At 32.5% G+C, this 19,263-nt stretch overlaps 2 protein-coding genes and 1 pseudogene across 2 annotated transcripts; 2 read left to right on the top strand and 1 right to left on the bottom strand.

Moving 5' to 3' along the window:
* Positions 1–3,282: 3,282 nt before the first annotated feature.
* Positions 3,283–7,289, top strand: LOC114755340 (zinc finger CCCH domain-containing protein 48-like; annotated as a pseudogene).
* A 2,637-nt stretch (positions 7,290–9,926) lies between these two features.
* LOC114755339 (zinc finger CCCH domain-containing protein 48-like) lies at positions 9,927–11,811 on the top strand. Its single transcript, XM_028944219.1, has 7 exons — positions 9,927–10,169; positions 10,375–10,560; positions 10,692–10,793; positions 10,887–11,039; positions 11,164–11,349; positions 11,444–11,541; positions 11,658–11,811. Exons 1-7 carry the CDS (start codon positions 9,927–9,929, stop codon positions 11,809–11,811), a joined length of 1,122 nt encoding a protein of 373 aa, XP_028800052.1.
* A 912-nt stretch (positions 11,812–12,723) lies between these two features.
* LOC114755332 (leucine-rich repeat protein 1-like) lies at positions 12,724–17,224 on the bottom strand. Its single transcript, XM_028944203.1, has 6 exons — positions 16,814–17,224; positions 15,344–15,415; positions 15,037–15,180; positions 14,642–14,713; positions 14,489–14,560; positions 12,724–13,011 (listed from the first exon to the last, which is right to left on the bottom strand). Exons 1-6 carry the CDS (start codon positions 17,038–17,040, stop codon positions 12,939–12,941), a joined length of 660 nt encoding a protein of 219 aa, XP_028800036.1. The 5' UTR covers positions 17,041–17,224; the 3' UTR covers positions 12,724–12,938.
* Positions 17,225–19,263: the final 2,039 nt, after the last annotated feature.

Raw genomic sequence — 19,263 nt, 5'->3', positions numbered from 1 at the left:
TTTCAGGACTAATATATATAAATTCTAATTGGTTGAAAGCTATCTTTAAAATATTTTAAAAAGATTGAATAATAAAAATAAAACAGAAGATTTGATTGGGAAATCTGAATTTTTCATATCTCTTGCCATGCGGATACTGCTGTCTATAAAAAGGGGCCGAGGAGGCCATTAAAGAATTGTCACATTAGAGAGAGAGAGAACATTAAAGAATTGTCATGTTAAAGAAAGAAAACATTAAAGAAGTGTCACATTAGAGAGATATTCGGTTGTAAAGGTACGTCAACGTTCTTATTAATTAAACACTCGAACGCGCAATTAATACTTCAAAAATTCTGCTTTCTATTCGGATCAAATTCGCTTAAAATTGGCCTGTTTGAATTATTTGTTGAAATTTGATTTCACAGTTCACACACTATGAAATAAATATGTTACAAGAGTTTTGTTCATATACAAACACTCTTTTCTAAATGAACCGAATAACTTTTTTAGTCTATTTAGGATCCGTTTGGATTGACAGTGGAAAAAGTAACTTATTTCCGATCTGACTTTTAAAAAGGTAAGATTGAGTAAAAGTTAAATTGGATAAGGTGAATCGTATTTGAATTGCAATTTAAAAAAGTTACTTTGTAAAAGTGAGATCGGTAAAAGTTGTTTGGATTATAATTAAGTAAAAGTAAGTTTGTTTGTAAAATTATTAAAATAGTTATAAGTTTTAATAAATAATAAAACATGATTAAAAAAATAATTTTACATAATACAATGAATTTAATTAAATTAATATGAAAAAGTGAATGTTAATAAGTGAATTAATTTTACAAAAAGAAAAGAAAAGAAATAAACGTGAACTAATAACTAATACGCACTTACCATTTGCATTTTATTTCTCTTGATCAAAATTCATATTATAACACAAAAATATGCCTTTCTTCTTCTTCTTCTTCTGAAACACATAAATGGGACCCACATTTTTTTTTCTCTCTTCACTTTTCCAACACTATAAGTTCTTAAAATCAGCTTCTCCAAAAGCCACGTTTACTGCCAGCTTTTGGTTCCATATTAGATCCCCTCACAGCCCTTCCAAACAGCCCATAATATTGTAATCGGGCTTAATGTACTTATAGCTGTGTTTGGGCCAGCAAACACTAACCCAAACAGACACTTAATCTAGGTTCTAACCCTGTTTTATGAACTGTCTCTATTTTGTGTAACCTAAATAGATATTTTTTTTATAACACCTAAATAGATGTTTTAAATTTATCTACATTCGAACAAATGAATTGCATCTTGGAAAATGAAAAAAAAAATTCTATTAAGATAGAGGCAATCGTGAAAAAACGTAATTAATATCCTACTTATAATAGCCTATATAATAGGGACCACGGACCACTCAGTTTTAATAAGTAGTTTCTTATAATGGGGATTAGAGGAACTATTGTTTATTTAACTAGATGTTTAAGAGTTATGACAAATTAAAAGTTAAATAGATGTCATATACAACAACAACAAATAGTGATGTTTACGCTGGCCTTTTCAAGCATTTGTTATTACCTATTTTATAAAGTACATAGTTCAGGCTAATTATACACTGGTTTGGATCAAAAATCCCATTTAAATATTTGGGAAAAATCATCTATAGATCCTTACAGTTTTGTTCAATTTGAATCAGATCCTTTTTTTTTTTTTCTTTTTATCAGATCCTTTAAGTTTTTACCGTTAAGTCCGTTAGTCCCTAATAGTTAAATCTGTCAAATAAATATCAACACCGTTAATAACTTCCTGTTAGCAATGTCTGAAAATCTCCTTCTGCCATAACACCATATATAAGCAAGCTCTCGTCTTTCATTCGCTCATGTCACCCCAGATACATAGAGAGCCGCTTCATGTATTATGCAAAGAATTACGTTCCAAGTGCTTTATTTCCAAGTCGAAGGTCGCTAATGTCGTCATCATCATCGTCCTGGTCTGTAGCTGTAGAGGCTGAACAAAAAAAGCTGCTAGAGTTTTATACTCTCCAATCTGCCCCTACAGAAGAGCCTTGGGTCCTTCACAACAACTAGGTATCTTTTTGGATTACTGCAAATGGCCAACATATTGGATTTTTCAAATCGGGCAGAAATGCATTAGAGAAGATAGGACTGCAGCTTAAAGAAGCCACACAAGTTGATCTTCTCATGCTGAGCTATTCATACTTAAGGAAACAATCTACAAAGTAACTTGTATGGAGAGAATTTTGACCCACTTCTTAGCTGGTTTAAAAGAAAGAAACACCGCTGCAGTGGATGGTGATAACGGTGTCACCATGTCGCCGGCGTTAATGGTTGTTGGGATGCTTCTACAAACAAAGAATGATAATGAATAATATGAGTCACCTAAAACTAGTCTACAACAAAATTCCATACGCTACAAACAACATTTTAATAAGATATGGAAAATGCCTCTGTTTTTAGTACTAAAACAGGGGAGGCCATCCTTCATTTTTCATTCATATAGCCTCTGCATATATAGTTGTCAATTGCTTCCTCAATGCGACCATGCTATATATAATACATGCTCCTACTAACACTTTGATTCTCTTCATGTATCTATATATATAGTAGTATGTAATTCTACAAATAAGGATGATATATGACTTGACTTGAAATCATATCCCGTGCTACTTTTTATGTCTACATATATTGAGCTCAAAGGTGCCTCTTTTTTTCATCATTCTCTAAGTGTATTCCTCACTCTAAGCTCTTCCAAGTTTCTAGACTATCGTTTTCTTTCATGTTATTCTGTTACATAATTGTCTGACAGGGGTCGAGTTGGATGGTGAAGGAAACGTGACCGTGAGGATGGTTGAAGAGGATCGCGGTGACTTCGTGACTGAGGCAAGGAAAGGTGTTATGGAGAGCTGGAAAGGAATGGCAAGTCATTTAGAGGCTAAGAGAATGGTGGGGAAAGAGACGGTCTTAGGGATGAGGGCATGAGAGAGTAGAGTTTGCAGGAACTGGGTTTATGGGGGGGGGGGAGAGAGAGTGTGATATTTCATAGAGGTGCCCAACGGGAATTATTAACGGTGTTAGTGTTTATTTACAGATTTAACCCTCAAGGACCAACAGATGTAACTGTAAAAAATATAAGGATCCAATAAAAAGAAAAAAAAAATAGAAGGACCTGATTCAAAATGAAAGTAAACTACAAGGACTTTCAAATTATTTTCCCTAAATATTTTTATGATTTTTTTGAAAAATAAATGACTAGTTGACTTGAGATGTTCTAATAATTCTAATCTGTCATAGAATGAATACAAGGAATGGGGTTCCCTCTTGGAGGGACAATTCCAACCATTGGCTTGCAGGGCAACGCACCAATAAGCCCTGCAAGTTTGTGCCCAATCAAACTTCTTATCAATGCAAGAGGCAGTCCCCTTACCCTCTTAATAATAATGACAAGAGTCAAGTAGATGGCATAAGATCCTCTAAGCCCAAAGGAAATTCATCTCAAATTTGCAAACATTGGATCAATGGAAACTGTGTTCATGGTGATCGCTGTTGGAACTTGCATTCCTGTTTCGTGGCGATGGCCTTTCTGTTCTCACTAAGCTTCATCAACACAAAACGGTACTTACTTGACTTCCATTATTCCCCGAACTAGTTCTTATAATAGGGATTAGAGGGATTTTTTTTCCCTCCCGGTTCAGTACTAAACTTTGAATTATGATTGCAGATTGTGACTGGGATTGCACTTTCAGTTGGATCGGACAAACTCTTTTCTTGTAGCACTAATGAGACACTTCGGGTATGGGACTGTCATACGGGTGAATGTGTTAATGTCATAAATTTGGGCGAAGAAGCAAGGTGTTTGATCAGTATGGGTTCATGGGTTTTTTGGCTGGTTTGAAGAATGCTGTTAAGGTAATTAAGCTCTTAAACTTCTTGATCATATGATGATTGTGTTTTTGTTTTGTCTTTCATCCTTTATATGATCATTAGGTTAATTAATCAGAAATTAAATATATACGTGGTTGTGGTTATTATATACGAAGCCATGGAACATTCAGACGGCTGCTGAGATCAGTCTAGAGGGACCCAAGGGTCCTGTACTTCCCATGGCTGTTTGCAACGAGACAACTTTTGCTGGAGCAATGGTACCTAACTGTTTGCTAAATGTATTACTAAGTTGTTCTCAGTTGATTTAATATATTATATGTCTTTGATATCTAATCTAATATGTTCACTTCACTTTCGTGTACCAGGATGCAGTTATTGATGCATGGAGACTCGCTTCTGAAGCAAATTTTCCATTTAAACCATTGGCAACGTTAAATGGCCACACCAGAGCTGTTGTTTCCTTAACTGGTGGTCCTAGAGACAAGTTGTATTCAGGTTCTGTGGATCATAGCATCCAGGTACTCCTCCGGTCTTTAACATAAAACCTATTTAATTAATTTGATTAGATTAAGATAATTAAGTAAGTTAGTTAATTGTAAGAAATATAACATATTTTTCTTAAAATACCATAATCGTCTTCCTTAATATCTTTCTTCCCTTTCCTGTTTGATTATAGTGAGAAAATGTCCATAAGGGTAATATAGAAAAAAATTGATAAATATATGAGAAATAAATTGTATATTTAGAACCTAAATCAACTTAACAATTAAGTTCTATATTAAGGACCCAAGAAGTATGTAGTTATTAATTCCATGTAGTGGCTTTGTTAAGGATATGTGATATTATGTTTGTTGAATTTATTTGAGAGGATTTAATGATTTCTTTTTTTTTTTTTTCCAGGTTTGGGACCCCAACACATTACAAGTACCATGACGTTAAAAGGTCACTAATGTACTGACATCCCTTGTTTTCTGGGACAAACACTTGTTCTCAAGCTCATTGGACGGCACAGTAAAGCTTTGGACTTCAACTCACGAACAATCGACTTTGGAGGTAGTGTACGCAACAAGAAGAAACTGTGAGTTTTACTTCAATAAACAGTAGAGATTCATCTGCATGTTATATTGTGAGAATTCATTCTAATGTATAGCTTTGGTGATATTATATTATAGGGTTTGGTTAGAATCAATGGCATGATTGATGCAAAAGGGAAACCCATATTGTTTTGCTCCTGCAGCAACCATTCAGTTCGCCTGTACGAAATGCCAACGTGAGTAAACTTCATGTTCCCATTTTTATTTTGGTTTTAATATTGCAAGTGTTATGTATATCAGGCCTTGATATGATTTGGTGTATTTTTTCTGGTTAGCTTTGCTGCAAGAGGAAGATTATTCTCAAAATAAGAGATTAGAGTAATAGAAGAAGGCCTTGGAGGACTCTTTTTCACTGGAGATGGCACTAGTTTGCTCACTGTCTGGAAATGGCTAGCAGATCAATCGGAACCTATGACCACTTCTTCATGATTCCCAATCTTATTTTCTTATTTTTAACCTTAGAGTTTGTATATATCTTCCTCGTCTTGAACAAGATGTTTGTATTTCAAATTTTGTTTGTATAACATTATATACATATATATTGAATTTCAAAATGTTTCAGCTCAATCAACGATTCTGGTTGTGAAAATTATATAGATTCATTCCCATTTGTATTGTGTCATTGTAAAATTTTTGCACAACTAAATGAGTATAAGAAATTAGACATGAGCCTCGTTGAAAATAAATAAAATTAGATGATAAAAGTGAAACTTGTGATAAAGCTGAGTGATTGAAAAATGTGACAATAAAGATAGATACAAGATACAGTTCGCTTGCAACTGCTGAAATGATGCGAAAGAAATGATGAGAAATTCAAAATGAATGAACAGTTATTATATAGATGGATGCAGAAACATTTCGACAATCATCTTTACTTTAATATATGGCTATATGGCTGCATATATTGCTATAAATGTCTGAAAATAGTTAATATGATTTATATGATATCAAAAAACTTTATATGATATTTTATTTTGAACCTTGATTATACGAGATATACAGTGGTAGATCATTTAACTTAAAAATTATAATAATTTAAGATTAAAGTCTTCTTTTCTCTGGGGAGGATAGAGTAGCGATCATATAACTTTCACACTTTGTTTGGATGGAGAGAAAATGAAGGAGGAAAGAAAACTAGGAAGGAAAATGGAGAGAGAAGTAATTTTTTTCCTGTTTGGATGAGGAAAGAAAAGTTGGAAGAAAATGAGGTGAATCCCACATTCTATTTTCCTCTCAGCTTTTCTCTACATATTTGGAGAGAAAATAAGAAGAAAACATATTTTTTTCAGCAAAATAATACTTATTTATTTTTTTTATTTTTGCACTTTATTTATTATTATCAATCCTTCTTCTGTGTTTGCTTGATTGAAAAATAAAATAACTAAAATTGCAAAAATCCTTCTAAAATGAAATGAAAGGAAAAACAAGTAGAATTGTTGTTTTGGTTTTTTTAGTATTACATTACACAAAATATTATTTTTTTTCTTTTTTTACAAAATTATTTGATATTAAAATATAATAACATGATAATATATCTTAATCAAGTAACATGATAATCTTAATCAAAATATGTTTTGATATAACAAAAAGGGTATTTTAGTCATTCATACATTTACTTATTTTCTTTCATTTCTGTTTTCTCTTGTCCATCCAAACATAAGATGTGCTAATATTTTTTCTCTAATTTTCTCTTCTTTCCATTTTCTCTCCTCTCATTTTCTTTCCTCTCAACTTTTCTTCCTATCCAAACAGAGGGTCAGTGATATGTGTGTATAAATGTATTGCTAATTTGCCAATGAAAATAATAAAAAAGTTGAAGCATGCAAGGTGAAAAGGAAAATATAAAAATATAAAGCAGGATTTAACAAATCTACAAATAGTTGGATACTTGGATAAACTTCATCAAATCTCCTACAGACCCAAATATATTTTCAGAACCAATATATATAATTTAATATGAAATAAAAAAAATTCTATATGATGTTTTAATTTGAAGTTTGATTAGAAGAGACACGTTGGCAAATCATTTAACTTAAAAAACCATTCAGTTCGCCTGTACGAAATGCCAACGTGAGTAAACTTCATGTTCCCATTTTTATTTTGGTTTTAATATTGCAAGTGTTATATATATCAGGCCTTGATATGATCTGGTGTGTTTTTTCTGGTTAGCTTTGCTGCAAGAGGAAGATTATTCTCAAAACAAGAGATTAGAGTAATAGAAGAAGGCCTTGGAGGACTCTTTTTCATGGGAGACGGCACTGGTTTGCTCACTGTCTGGAAATGGCTAGCAGATCAATCAAAACCTATGACCACTTCTTCATGATTCCCAATCTTATTTTCTTATTTTTAACCTTAGAGTTTGTATATATCTTCCTCGTCTTGAACAAGATGTTTGTATTTCAAATTTTGTTTGTATAACATTATATTCATATATATTCAATTTCAGAATATTTCAGCTCAATCAACAATTCTGGTTGTGAAAATTATATAGAGTCATTCCCATTTGTATTGTATCATTGTAAAATTTTTGCAAAGAAACTAGATATGAGCCTCGTTGAAACTAAATAAAATTAGATGATGAAAGTGAAACTTGCATAAAGCTAAGTGATTGAAAAATGTGACAATAAAGATAGATACAAGATACAGTTCGCTTGCAACTGCTGAAATGATGTGAAAGAAATGATGAGAAATTCAAAATGAATGAACAGTTATTATATAGATGGATGCAGAAACATTTCGACAATCATCTTTACTTTAATATATGGCTATATGGCTGCATATATTGCTATAAATGTCTGAAAATAGTTAATATGATTTATATGATATCAAAAAACTTTATATGATATTTTATTTTGAACTTTGATTATACGAGATATACATTGGTAGATCATTTAACTTAAAAATTATAATAATTTAAGATTAAAGTCTTCGTTTCTCTGAGGATAGAGTGGCCATCATTTAACTTTCAGTGATATGTGTGTATAAATGTATTGCTAATTGCTAATGAAAATAATAAAAAAAGTTGAAGCATACAAGGTGAAAAGGAAAGTATAAAAATATAAAGCAGGATTTAACAAATCTACAAATAGTTGGATAATTGGATAAACTTCATCAAATCTCTTATGGAGACCAAATATATTTTCAGAACCAATATATATATAATTTAATATGAAATAAAAAAAATCTATATGATGTTTTAATTTGAAGTTTGATTAGAAGAGACACGTTGGCAAATCATTTAACTTAAAAATCATATCAAATGCAAGATTAAATTTCTTTCTCTAAGAAGGATAGATTTGAGATCACTTAATAACTTCCAGTGTATCTGTTTTTATCTGGAGATATAGATATGTAGATAGATATAAATGTATTGCTAAAAGTAATAATAAAATCGAATCAGGTGAAAAGAAAGATACTACATAAAAGTGTTTTGTTTTTTTAATTTAATTTGTGTGTTTTTTTTAAGTCTTCATTCCGTCATTTGAGTGAATTTAAGGTTAATATTTCGATTTAAATAAATAAAAATATTTTTTGTCAAAAATCATACTAAAAACTTAAAAAATTGAAAATATAAAAATATAAGATTTAACACATCTATTAAGTTGGATAAATTTTATCAAATCTCTTATAGAGATCAAATATACTTTCGGAAACCAACGTATATAAAATCTAATTGGTTACACGTTATCTTCAAAATATTTTAATATGACTGTATAATAGAGATCAAACTGAAGATTTGATTAGGAAATCTGGATTTTATCAAATCTCTTGTTAAGATTTCAATCACTCAAAAAATAATTGCTTCGCCATTACGAATATACTGCTCCTATAAAAAGAGGACCAGGGGAGGCCAGAAGGAGCTACGTGAAGAAAATAGAGAGAGAGAGAGAGTCAAAGAATTGTCACATTAGAGAGTGAGCGATATTCGGTTGTGAAGGTAAGTCAATGTTCTTATCAATTAAATACTTGAACGCACAATTAATACTTCAAAAATTATGCCTTCTATTTGATCAAATTCGCGTAGAATTATTTTAGACTCTTTGGATTGGTTGTGAAATAAATAATTTTGCACGGCATATGATAAATATGTTTAAGAACTTTGATAACGCTAAATCCTAAACCTTAAACCTTAATATCTATTTTCTGTTCTTTTGTGCAATCATCGTCAAAGTTTAGTGCTTGCCTTGGTAATTAACTGACAGCCACACATGTTCATCGGACTTTTATTAAGCTATTCTCCGTAAAAAGATATGCTTAAGTCATTAATTTTATTAAAATTAAAAATTCTAAAATTATTAGCATTTAAAATAATGAATTACACGAGAAAATTTTTTTTAAGTTTTAATTAGAGACAATCAAAATCAGTAGACTTTTGTAACTGCAATTATCTTTTGGGATTATTTTGACAGTTTTTAAAAGGGAGAGTTACATCAAGTCTTAAGGAAGGAAAATAATTACTAAAGAGTCCAATAACAACCTAAACAGCTTCTATTGATAAGTTTCAGAGTAGAGAATAATAACTTTAAGGACTTGTTTTATAATTATTTTCCTTCCTTGAAATATCATTGTAATTCTCCGATCCTTTGATATCTTACCCAGTAAGGCCCTTTTCAAGCATTTGTTATTACATATTACATATTTTATAAAATGCATAATTCAGGTTATTATATAGAATTGGGAGCAAAAACAAATCCAATTTACATTAATATAATATAATATTTGGCTGCATAAAGATTATTTGGATGGGACATTATAAAGTTATAATGTTAGCATGCGGTCCACTGTATAATGATACTGGGTAAGATTAGTATGAATTGCTTAATATCATGTCATATCAACTAATTCCTATATCCCAATTTATTGCTGCAGAATGAATAATGCAAGAGTGGTAAGGAGGAGTGAGTTTCCTTCTTACAGGGAAACTCGTTTTGTGAGCAATGAAACTTCTTATCAATGCAGGATGCCGTCCACTTCTGGTAATAATAATGCTTATCGCTGCAAGAGGCAGTCCACTTACTCCCATAATAACAAAAAATGTGAAGCAGACGGCAAAAGGTCCTCTAAGCCCAAAGGCAATTCATCTCAAATTTGCAAATATTGGATCAATGGAAACTGCGTCCATGGTGATCACTGTTGGAACTTGCATTCTTGGTTTTATGGCGATGGCCTTTCTATCCTCACTAAGCTCCACCAACACAAGACGGTACCTACTTGACTTCCATTATTTGCCAATATCAGTACATATGCTTGATCTTGTTTCTTTGCCGGATCTTATTATGCAGTAACTTTTTGTTCGAGTAGATTTTATATCTAGGAATGAGTTCAATTCTCTTTTTAGTTGTTATATATATAAAGGATTGGTGGGGTAGCTTTTTGGTCAAGTACTAAACTTTGAATTATGATTACAGATTATGACTGGGATTACACTTCCAGTTGGATCGGACAAACTCTTTTCTTGTAGCACCGATAGGACACTTCGGGTATGGGACTGTCATACGGGTGAATGTGTTAATGTGATAAATCTGGGTGAAGAGGCAAGGTGTTTGATCAGTATGGGTTCATGGGTTTTTGCTGGTTTGAAGAATGCTGTTAAGGTAATTGAGCTCTTAAACTTCTTGATCATATGATGATTGTGTTTTTGTTTTGTCTTTCATCTTTTATATGATCATTAGGTTAATTAATCAGAAATTAAACTTGTACGTGGTTTTGGTTATTATATATGAAGGCATGGAACATTCAGACTGCTGCTGAGATCACTCTTGACGGACCTAAGGGTCCTGTACTTTCCATGGCTGTTTGCAACGACACAATTTTTACTGGAGCTATGGTACGTAATTGGTTTTACTAGGTTCTTTTCACTTCATTAATATTTGTTCTCTTCTCTCTTATTATAATCTCATACTACGTTTCCATGTCATAGGATGGTGTTATTTATGCATGGAGACTCACTTCTGAAGCAAATTTTCCATTTAAACCAGTAGCAACATTGAACGGCCACACCAGAGCTGTCGTTTCCTTAACTGGTGGACCTGGGTACAAGTTATATTCAGGTTCTGTGGATCATAGCATCAAGGTACATAGTTTTTTCAAGTTAGTAACTTTATTAATCTTCCTAAATTAGTCAACTGAAAGAGCAGAGTTAGTATGTTGTTGTTGAATTCATTTGAGAGGATTTAATGATTTCTTGTTTTTTTCAGGTTTGGGACCTCAACACATTACAATGTACCATGACGTTGAAAGGGCACAATGATGTAGTGACATCCCTTATTTTCTGGGACAAATACTTATTTTCAAGTTCTTTGGACGGCACAGTAAAGCTTTGGACTTCAACTGATCATGAACAATCAACTATGGCAGCAGTGTACACGCATCAAGAAGAAAGTGTGAGTTTTACTTCAATAAACAGTAGAGATTCATATGCATGTTATATTGTGAGAAATCATTCTAATGTATAGTTTTGGTGATATTATATTATAGGGTGTGGTTAGAATCACTGGCATGACTGATGCAAAAGGGAAACCCATACTGTTTTGCTCCTGCAGCAACCATTTAGTTAGCCTGTACGAAATGCCAACGTGAGTAGACTTCATGTTTCCATTTTTATTTTTGGTTTTAATATTGTATAAATATATATATATATATATATATATATCAGGCCTTGATAGGATCTGGGGTGTTTTTTTCTGGTCAGGTTTGCCGCAAGAGGAAGATTATTCTCAAAGCAAGAGATTAGAGTAATAGAAGAAGGCCCTGGTGGACTCTTTTTCACGGGAGACGGCACTGGTCTGCTCACTGTCTGGAAATGGCAAGCAGATGAATCGGAGCCTATGGCCACATCTTCATGATTCCTAATTTTTTTCCTTTATGTTTACCCTTAGAGTCTGTATATATTTTCCTTGTCTTGTACAAGATCTAAACAAGATGTTTCTTTCTGTTTCAAGTTTTGTTTGTATAACATTATGTAGATATATTCAATTCCAATTTCAGCTCAATCAACAACTCTGGTTGTGAAAATTGTATAGATTCATTCCCATTTGTATTCTATCATTTTAAAATTTGTTTGCAACTAAAATTAAATGGTAATTGTGAAACTAGAGATAAAGCTAACTGATTAAAATTAATTTGAAACACTTATGTACATGATGTCAGCAGTAATTCGAAAACAAATGTTTTCCCCTTGTGTGATGGATTGTAATGATATTGATATTAATTGGAAAAGTTTTTTAAAACATTGTACTGATTCTTGAAAAGGAATCAATATGCTAAATTTTGTTGCATATCTCATGAGGCCACAAATATTTCCTGAATTTTGGATCATGTACAGATAACTTGCGTATAAAAAAATAATCATCATAAAACACATCAAACAAGTTTACAATTACGGTAAAAACAACAGTAGTAGTAGTAATGTTGCTTTTGTGGAACTACGTATTTATCATATTTTGATTGAAAAATCTGAAAATAAAGACATAAGATAGTTCCTGGTCAAGAAAAAGATACAAGATAGTTCACTTGCAACTGCTGAACAAGATCCTCAAGAAACCTTTCTAAGTAGTCATCATTCAAGGAAAACCAACACTAATGTGAAACAAAGAATAAGAAACTCAAAATGAATAGTTATGATATACAAGGCTGCAGAAACATTTCAACAATCAACTTCACTCTAATATATATACATATATATATATTGATATTACAATGATTAGATCAGTCCATCAACTTGACAATTCCTCTATGATAACATCATACCCACCATAAAATCAGCAATAAGCACCTATGTTGCAATTAATGTCTCAAAACATAGGTAGAAACATCATGACACAGTTACACAAGACAAGCCATTTCAATTATTAAAGTTACATACAACAGGAGCTACTTTTTCAGCTGCCTATTACAGTACAAGATAACACAATTTAATTTTCTAATACACGTATAGTTCAGTTTAGATTCAGATCCCAAGGCTTTTTGTTAGTCACGAGCAATTTGTTTCATAACTTGCAAGTCCCAACAACTCCGGACCTTCCAACCGAGGGTTATTCTCAAAGCTGCAGAATTGAACCCCAAACAAAGAAGGATTTAGATTGACCCCTCTAGCGAATAGATAAGGAAGAAGAACAAACAGCTAATAGTGCTTTTAGTCCCTTAACATCACATAAGGTTTTATTTTGGTCCTTAATTTCATGCAATTCCTTTTCATTCGTCTAATCCTAATACTTTTAATAAAATATGCCGATCTTAAAATTTTAAATGTTAACAAAACATTCTCAAATACTGATATATTGAGCTTAAGTATTGGCACAAAAAATCATCAATTGAGTCTAATGATGGTAGGATTAAAGGACAAAAGATACTTTATAAAATTATGAGGCAAAAATAAAATTTTATATAAATTTTGACAATTAAAAGTACAGTTTTGCCATATACAGGAAGAAACTCAGGTTCCCATGCTTTCAGAATCAGTGTGCCAGGGGAGAAAAAAAGCAATGAAAGCAAACGAAAAGTTACAGAAACAAGAAGAACAATCTGATCGTCTCCACCAGAGCGCTATCATACAATTCATAGCTGGCTGCCAGCAAGGGACATGATATGTGGAAATTAATTATTCATGCAATATTGTTTTCCAGGTTAATTATTCATGTTACATTTATTCCAACTTCAGTAACATATTTGCGACTGAAGAAGGATACTTTCACTTGTCCAACATCAGTTTTTAATCTAATTATCTGATTTTCGATTAGCTGCAGCATGAAGACCAGGTTTAGCCATTGACAAATAGACATAAACCCATTTGCCTAAAACCATAAACGAGAATTCATAAATTGATTGGGAAAATTAGACAGGAAACACCAAGCGCACTAGCATAATCATGCATTTTATCACTGCACTATGCATATTACACAACATTCAGATATGAACTTCACGATTTATTAAGAGCCCTGCAGTTAGGATGTCTACAATGTGCAAACTGCAAAGGGTACATTTGGTGACTGAATACAGCAGGAAGTGTAAGGGTAAATTTGGGGCCTAAACAATTTCATATTTCGATTCTTTATTTTCCTTTGCAAACATTAGTTATTCAGAAAACGCATTTGTTTTATAAAGTGAAAATGGTATTCATCTTTTGTTTCTGAATCAACCAGACATAAATGCCATTAATACTACTTGACTTCTGATTTTGACAAGATTAGTTAATTTTCTTTAATTATTTTACATATATACCCATGCAAAATTACAAAAATGCCACCAGTTATTTTGTGTAAAAACTGAAAACATCTTTCACAAGTTTCCAATTTGCAGTTTCAGAGCATGGTTCTGCTGCTAACAGACAGGAAGCATATTAACAATCAAAAGCCAGGACATCCATAGCATCTGAAATTCTCAATCAACAATCTCAATGCTGAAGCAACACATTGCAATTTGCAACCAACAGACACTAATACAAAGCGACATGAATTGCTCCACTTCAAGAAAACAACGGCATTATAGTTAAGAATTAGAAGATAAATATATTTGGAAACGTACTTATTCAATGGAATATGCTCAAATGGCCCTGCCATAGGAATTGTTCCGCATAAATCATTGTTGGACACATCCCTGAAGAGAAAAGTTAGAGTGCATGGGTGTTACTTCAGAATACCACCATAAAATGGCACCATAAAGAAAACAATGACTTACAATACTTTAAGGCTTTTAACATCAGCAAGCTGCCTAGGGATTGGACCAGTTAACCGGTTGTCATTCAGCCGCCTGCAAAGAAAATATTGATTTAATTGAGAGCAGTGAAAGTAATACAACTATGGAGGAGAAGGAATTTTCAAACAACAAAAATCAAAACCAAAAACAAAGACTTTAGATCAAAAGAGCTCCCAATCCTTTAGCAAGTCCATTAATTACATTCTGCAAGATGAACTTAACAATACAACTATAGAACCCAAAAGCCAACGCAAGGTAGCTGGACTCCATCATACCTTCCACTTGAGCACAAAATTTTCTCGAGTCTGTCCCACATCACCTATTCTATTCTATCAAATAATTCTTCTAAGAACAATGAAAGATTTAATCATACTTACAGAAAGACAAGATTCTTCAGCTTCCCCAATGAAGGAGGAATGGTTCCTGATATGTTGTTGTTATACAAGTCCAAGCTAATAAGGTTCTTCAGGTTCCCAAGCTCCGGAGGAATTGTTCCTTGAATATTGTTTTTATAAAGCTCACTACATCAGTATGAGTAAAGTATTCTGGAGTCAACTTCATTTAATTCATAACAAAAGATAGTTAAAATTATAAAAAATGTGTTGATGATTTCTGCAAGGGCATTTCACATATTTGAAGTCAAAGCACCAATACAGAAGAGTAAGCGCAGATTTGAAGACATACAGATACTGTAGATGTTCTAGGTTCCCAAGTTCAGGTACCAAATATCCAGATAGGTTTGAGTTGCCAAGATCACTGCAGAAAATATTATAAGACCGTCAACAGAATCATCAACGAAGAGAGAAAATAAAGAAAGGTTTTAATCAACTAAATACGTTGTATTCCTCTTCCAATAAAAAAGATTATGAAACTGAACGAACGAGCAATCCATTGGCTACTTAAAATTGCATAGACAGCAACTCAATACACAAATGAATCAAAGGAGATTTTTGTCAACAATCCTAGACATGTTCTTGTTGCAAAGAAAAGGCGTAATGATTTGTTTCATTATACAAAGATCCTGAACATTTAACAGGGTAACACCACAGAGAACTTCGATAACTCGGAGAAAACACATGTTGATGTCGCCTCTTCAGGGCTTAACAAGATTGGATTACCCATAAGAACCTGCCCTTACTTGTCCAATTGTGCCGTCCACTTCCCCCACCCCCACACCCCAAAAGGAAGAGAAAGAAATAAAGCAGCAACTCCGTAGTGAATAGATATAGCAGAATTACATATAATTAAACATGATTCCCTGCACATAGCATGGAGTTTGAGAAATGTGTCATTATATTCATGCATAAATTTTATATATGATATAGTTGATGATGCTATATATGATATAGTTGATGATGCTTAGTTTCATGGTTTTATCTATAATAGACGGAACCCTTTTATTAAGTCAGACCACAAAAATCCAGCAATGTACACGATACCCCCCAGCAGGTGGAAGACAAGCTATAGAAAAGGATAAGGAAGAAGCAAGAAGATGCTGAGCCGGAACAAAATAGCTAATATGTCCCATCATGTCATATTGCAGAATAAGTTTGTTATGGATCTACTTTGATCAGGGCTGTGCGTGTTCCCATCATGTAGTAGAGGACGAAGGAAGATAGGGGACCGGTGAGGAATTTGGTGAGAGATTTCATTTGAAGTCCCTTCTATGACTCAACGAAGGAAGATTATCCATCGCATTTGTTTTCATCCCTGTCCTTCTCTATTTTTTCTGCCTCCATAACAACATTTCACGGTTGCTCCAGTCCATATATTCCTGATATACAAGTTATCAATCTTTGCCACGCTAGGCTATCAGCATAAGGTAATTCAATACAGAGACTGAAATAGAATTAAGTCCATAAATTCTTTGGTCAGGACAGAATATACCATTAACGTGCACTAAAATATACAAAATTTACAACAATCAATCAACAGACGTATTCTGCCCCGAAGAAAAAAGCAACTAATGAACAAATCTTAAGACAAACTGCTTATAATCATAGGAATGGTGCCCATTACTACCTTTTAAACATAAAAAGCCGAAATTCAGTTATTTCTATTGAAACAAACAACCAAAGAATGTATTCATATCCATCACAGAACAAAAGCACGGAAGAAAACGCGGGGAAAATGACAGGGGATAGATGCACATACACCCGAGTGACCTGGTTGTCCTGGTTGCAGGTGACATGGAACCAAGTACAAGGATTGACAAGGGTCGGATCCCAACTCTGGAGCACGTTATTCGGATCGTACAAGCTGCGGCGAAGGGTGTAGAGTGCGTCGCCTTCGGAGTTAGCACTGACGAGATTAATTACAGCTAAAAGTAGAGAAAAGCATAACAAAACCCAAAAGGAAAGGAAGGCAGGTGCTGCTTCCATCGCTGAAGTATCTGTGATCTGAATTGAACTGTACAACTGTTATTAGGGTTCGCTTTACGACTTCTGATTCAATAATAATGCTCCAAGAAGATGAAGAGAAGCTTCGAAAATGAGAACGTGGAAGACAAGATCCACTTTGGGAACATCATCACAAACAGTAAAACATGTTTTTCTTTTTAATTATTAGAGAAAGTGCTGGTAAACCAGATTCTCCATTCACACTTTGACAGATCTGTGGCTTAGGCCACTTTTCACTGAGTAGAAAGATTTGAAATCAAATTAAAATAAGAACGAGGATAAGAATAGAATGGAATCTTAGAAGGTAAAGTATGTTCGTGGTGTACTTTTTAAAGTCAATCCTTTGATTCATGCTCAATTATTTCCTACCGTTTTCGTCTCTACAAAGTCCAAAAGTACACAGATTAGTGATTTACCCAGGCTGTCAGCCTGAGAATGGCAAATTTTTTGTTTCCCGGTCCAATTCAGTGAGAACTGAGAAGCAGTGAAAGTAGAATTTGAATTTGTGCAAACCCTTTATGTATTGTTTGGTACGAGAAAAATATGGTGCTAGGGAAATAGAAAGCAGGGGAGTTAAAATAAATTTTAACGAGCTCTATTTAAAAATCTAAAAAAATAGGGTTTTGAAATTTTAATAAATAAAAGAAGTAATATAAAAAATAATAAAAATTAACTAAAAATTTTTAACTCCACTTTTTCAATTTTTTAAAATCAAGCTTATTAAAAAAATTTTAATCTCCTCCTCTCATTTTCCTTCACACCATACCAAACAGACCCTTAAGTACTCCTCAATTGGGATCCTATGCAATATTGAAAACTCCTAAGTGCTCTTTTTCTAAGCATTTTAATATATAACCTAATTAATTAATTTGAGTAGATTAAAAAATTAGTTAAATTAGTTAATATTATATATATTTTTAAACCACAAGCATCTTCATTATTTCCCTCTCTCCCTCTCCTACTTGACTATTACTAAGAGAATATTAATTGAGTTAATTTGAAAAAAATTTGATAAGCATATGAAATAGGTTTTACATATAAAGCTAACATTAATTTTCAAATTAGGTCTTATATTAAGTACTAAAAGAGTAGTTTCCAAGTTTAAAGCATACATTTACTCAACTGGTCAAAAAAAAAACAACATGCGTTTACTCTTTTAACATTAATACTTTTCGGGTGTGTTTGGTTGGAAGGGAGAAGAAGGGAGGGGAGGGAAAATGAGCCCCTCCCCTCATTTGGTTACAAATTTTGGAGGGGAGGGGAGCTAAAATGTCCCCTCCCCTCCCCTCCCTCCTCCCATTTTGGCTCCCCTCCAAATTGGGGGTTTTTGGAGGGGAGTCAAAATTTTGGACCATTATACTCTTATGGTTTTTTTAATATTCCACTTCTACTTATAAAATATATTATTATAATATTTATTTCAAATAAAAAATATATTATCCTAAGTAAAAAAAATAAAAATATATATACATTATTATAATTAAAAATATATTATAAAAATTATTTAAAAATAAAAAATTATAATATTATAAAATTAATTGTTTTTTATAAATATATTATTTATTAAATATATCTTAAAGCTGGAAAAAAAGATAGCCTAAAGAAAATAAAATTTCATTTTTCTTAAAGCATATAAAATTTGTTAATTTGATTATTTTAAATATATTATTATATTAATTCGAATAAAAAATTACTATACCAATTTTTTAATACACATATTAACATGATAAGACTGAATTTTTATTAAATTATATAATTTAAATTAAGATGTAAATTAATTTATATAATATATTAATAAAAAACATAAACTAATATGTAAGGGTAAAATGGTAAATTGATTATTATTATCCCTCCCCTCCCCTCCTTGAACCAAACAAGGAATCATTAAATACCCTCCCCTCCCCTCCTTTTTAATCAAACCAAACAAGGTGAAGATAAAACCCCCCTCCGCCCCTCCCCCCTCAAACCAAACAGGCCCTACATGTTCTGTCCGATCAACCCAATGGAGATGGAGGCTTATAAGATCAACAACAATAATAAGTCTCATATAAGAGAATTAAATATAAAAAGGTCCCTTAAAAATATCAAATTAATCTAAAGTCTAAGGGACATCATTGCAAAAAATTTTATTAATTTAATTACCAAGTTGCCTTTATCTTTTTTTTAAAGTATGCATTGACAACTGAAAAGTATAATCGTTAACAG

Source organism: Neltuma alba, unplaced genomic scaffold (genome assembly GCF_004799145.2).
Source record: "Neltuma alba isolate B1F8T4 unplaced genomic scaffold, ASM479914v2 tig00010250_pilon, whole genome shotgun sequence".
In the NCBI taxonomy this organism is placed as follows: Eukaryota; Viridiplantae; Streptophyta; class Magnoliopsida; order Fabales; family Fabaceae; genus Neltuma; species Neltuma alba.
This window is presented reverse-complemented; position numbering and strand designations above follow the sequence as displayed.

Bases quoted from the DNA above. Each gene is read 5' to 3' on its own strand.
- LOC114755332 (XM_028944203.1), bottom strand. From the start codon at position 17,040: ATGGAAGCAGCACCTGCCTTCCTTTCCTTTTGGGTTTTGTTATGCTTT. The intron at 15,181-15,343 runs GTATGTCTTCAA...ATACTGATGTAG, and splicing joins CTAGAACATCTACAGTATCT to TGAGCTTTATAAAAACAATA. The intron at 14,714-15,036 runs GTAAGTATGATT...TTTTCTTTGCAG, and splicing joins CTGAAGAATCTTGTCTTTCT to GCGGCTGAATGACAACCGGT.
- LOC114755339 (XM_028944219.1), top strand. From the start codon at position 9,927: ATGCCGTCCACTTCTGGTAATAATAATGCTTATCGCTGCAAGAGGCAG. The intron at 10,170-10,374 runs GTACCTACTTGA...TTATGATTACAG, and splicing joins AGCTCCACCAACACAAGACG to ATTATGACTGGGATTACACT. The intron at 11,350-11,443 runs GTGAGTTTTACT...ATTATATTATAG, and splicing joins ACACGCATCAAGAAGAAAGT to GGTGTGGTTAGAATCACTGG.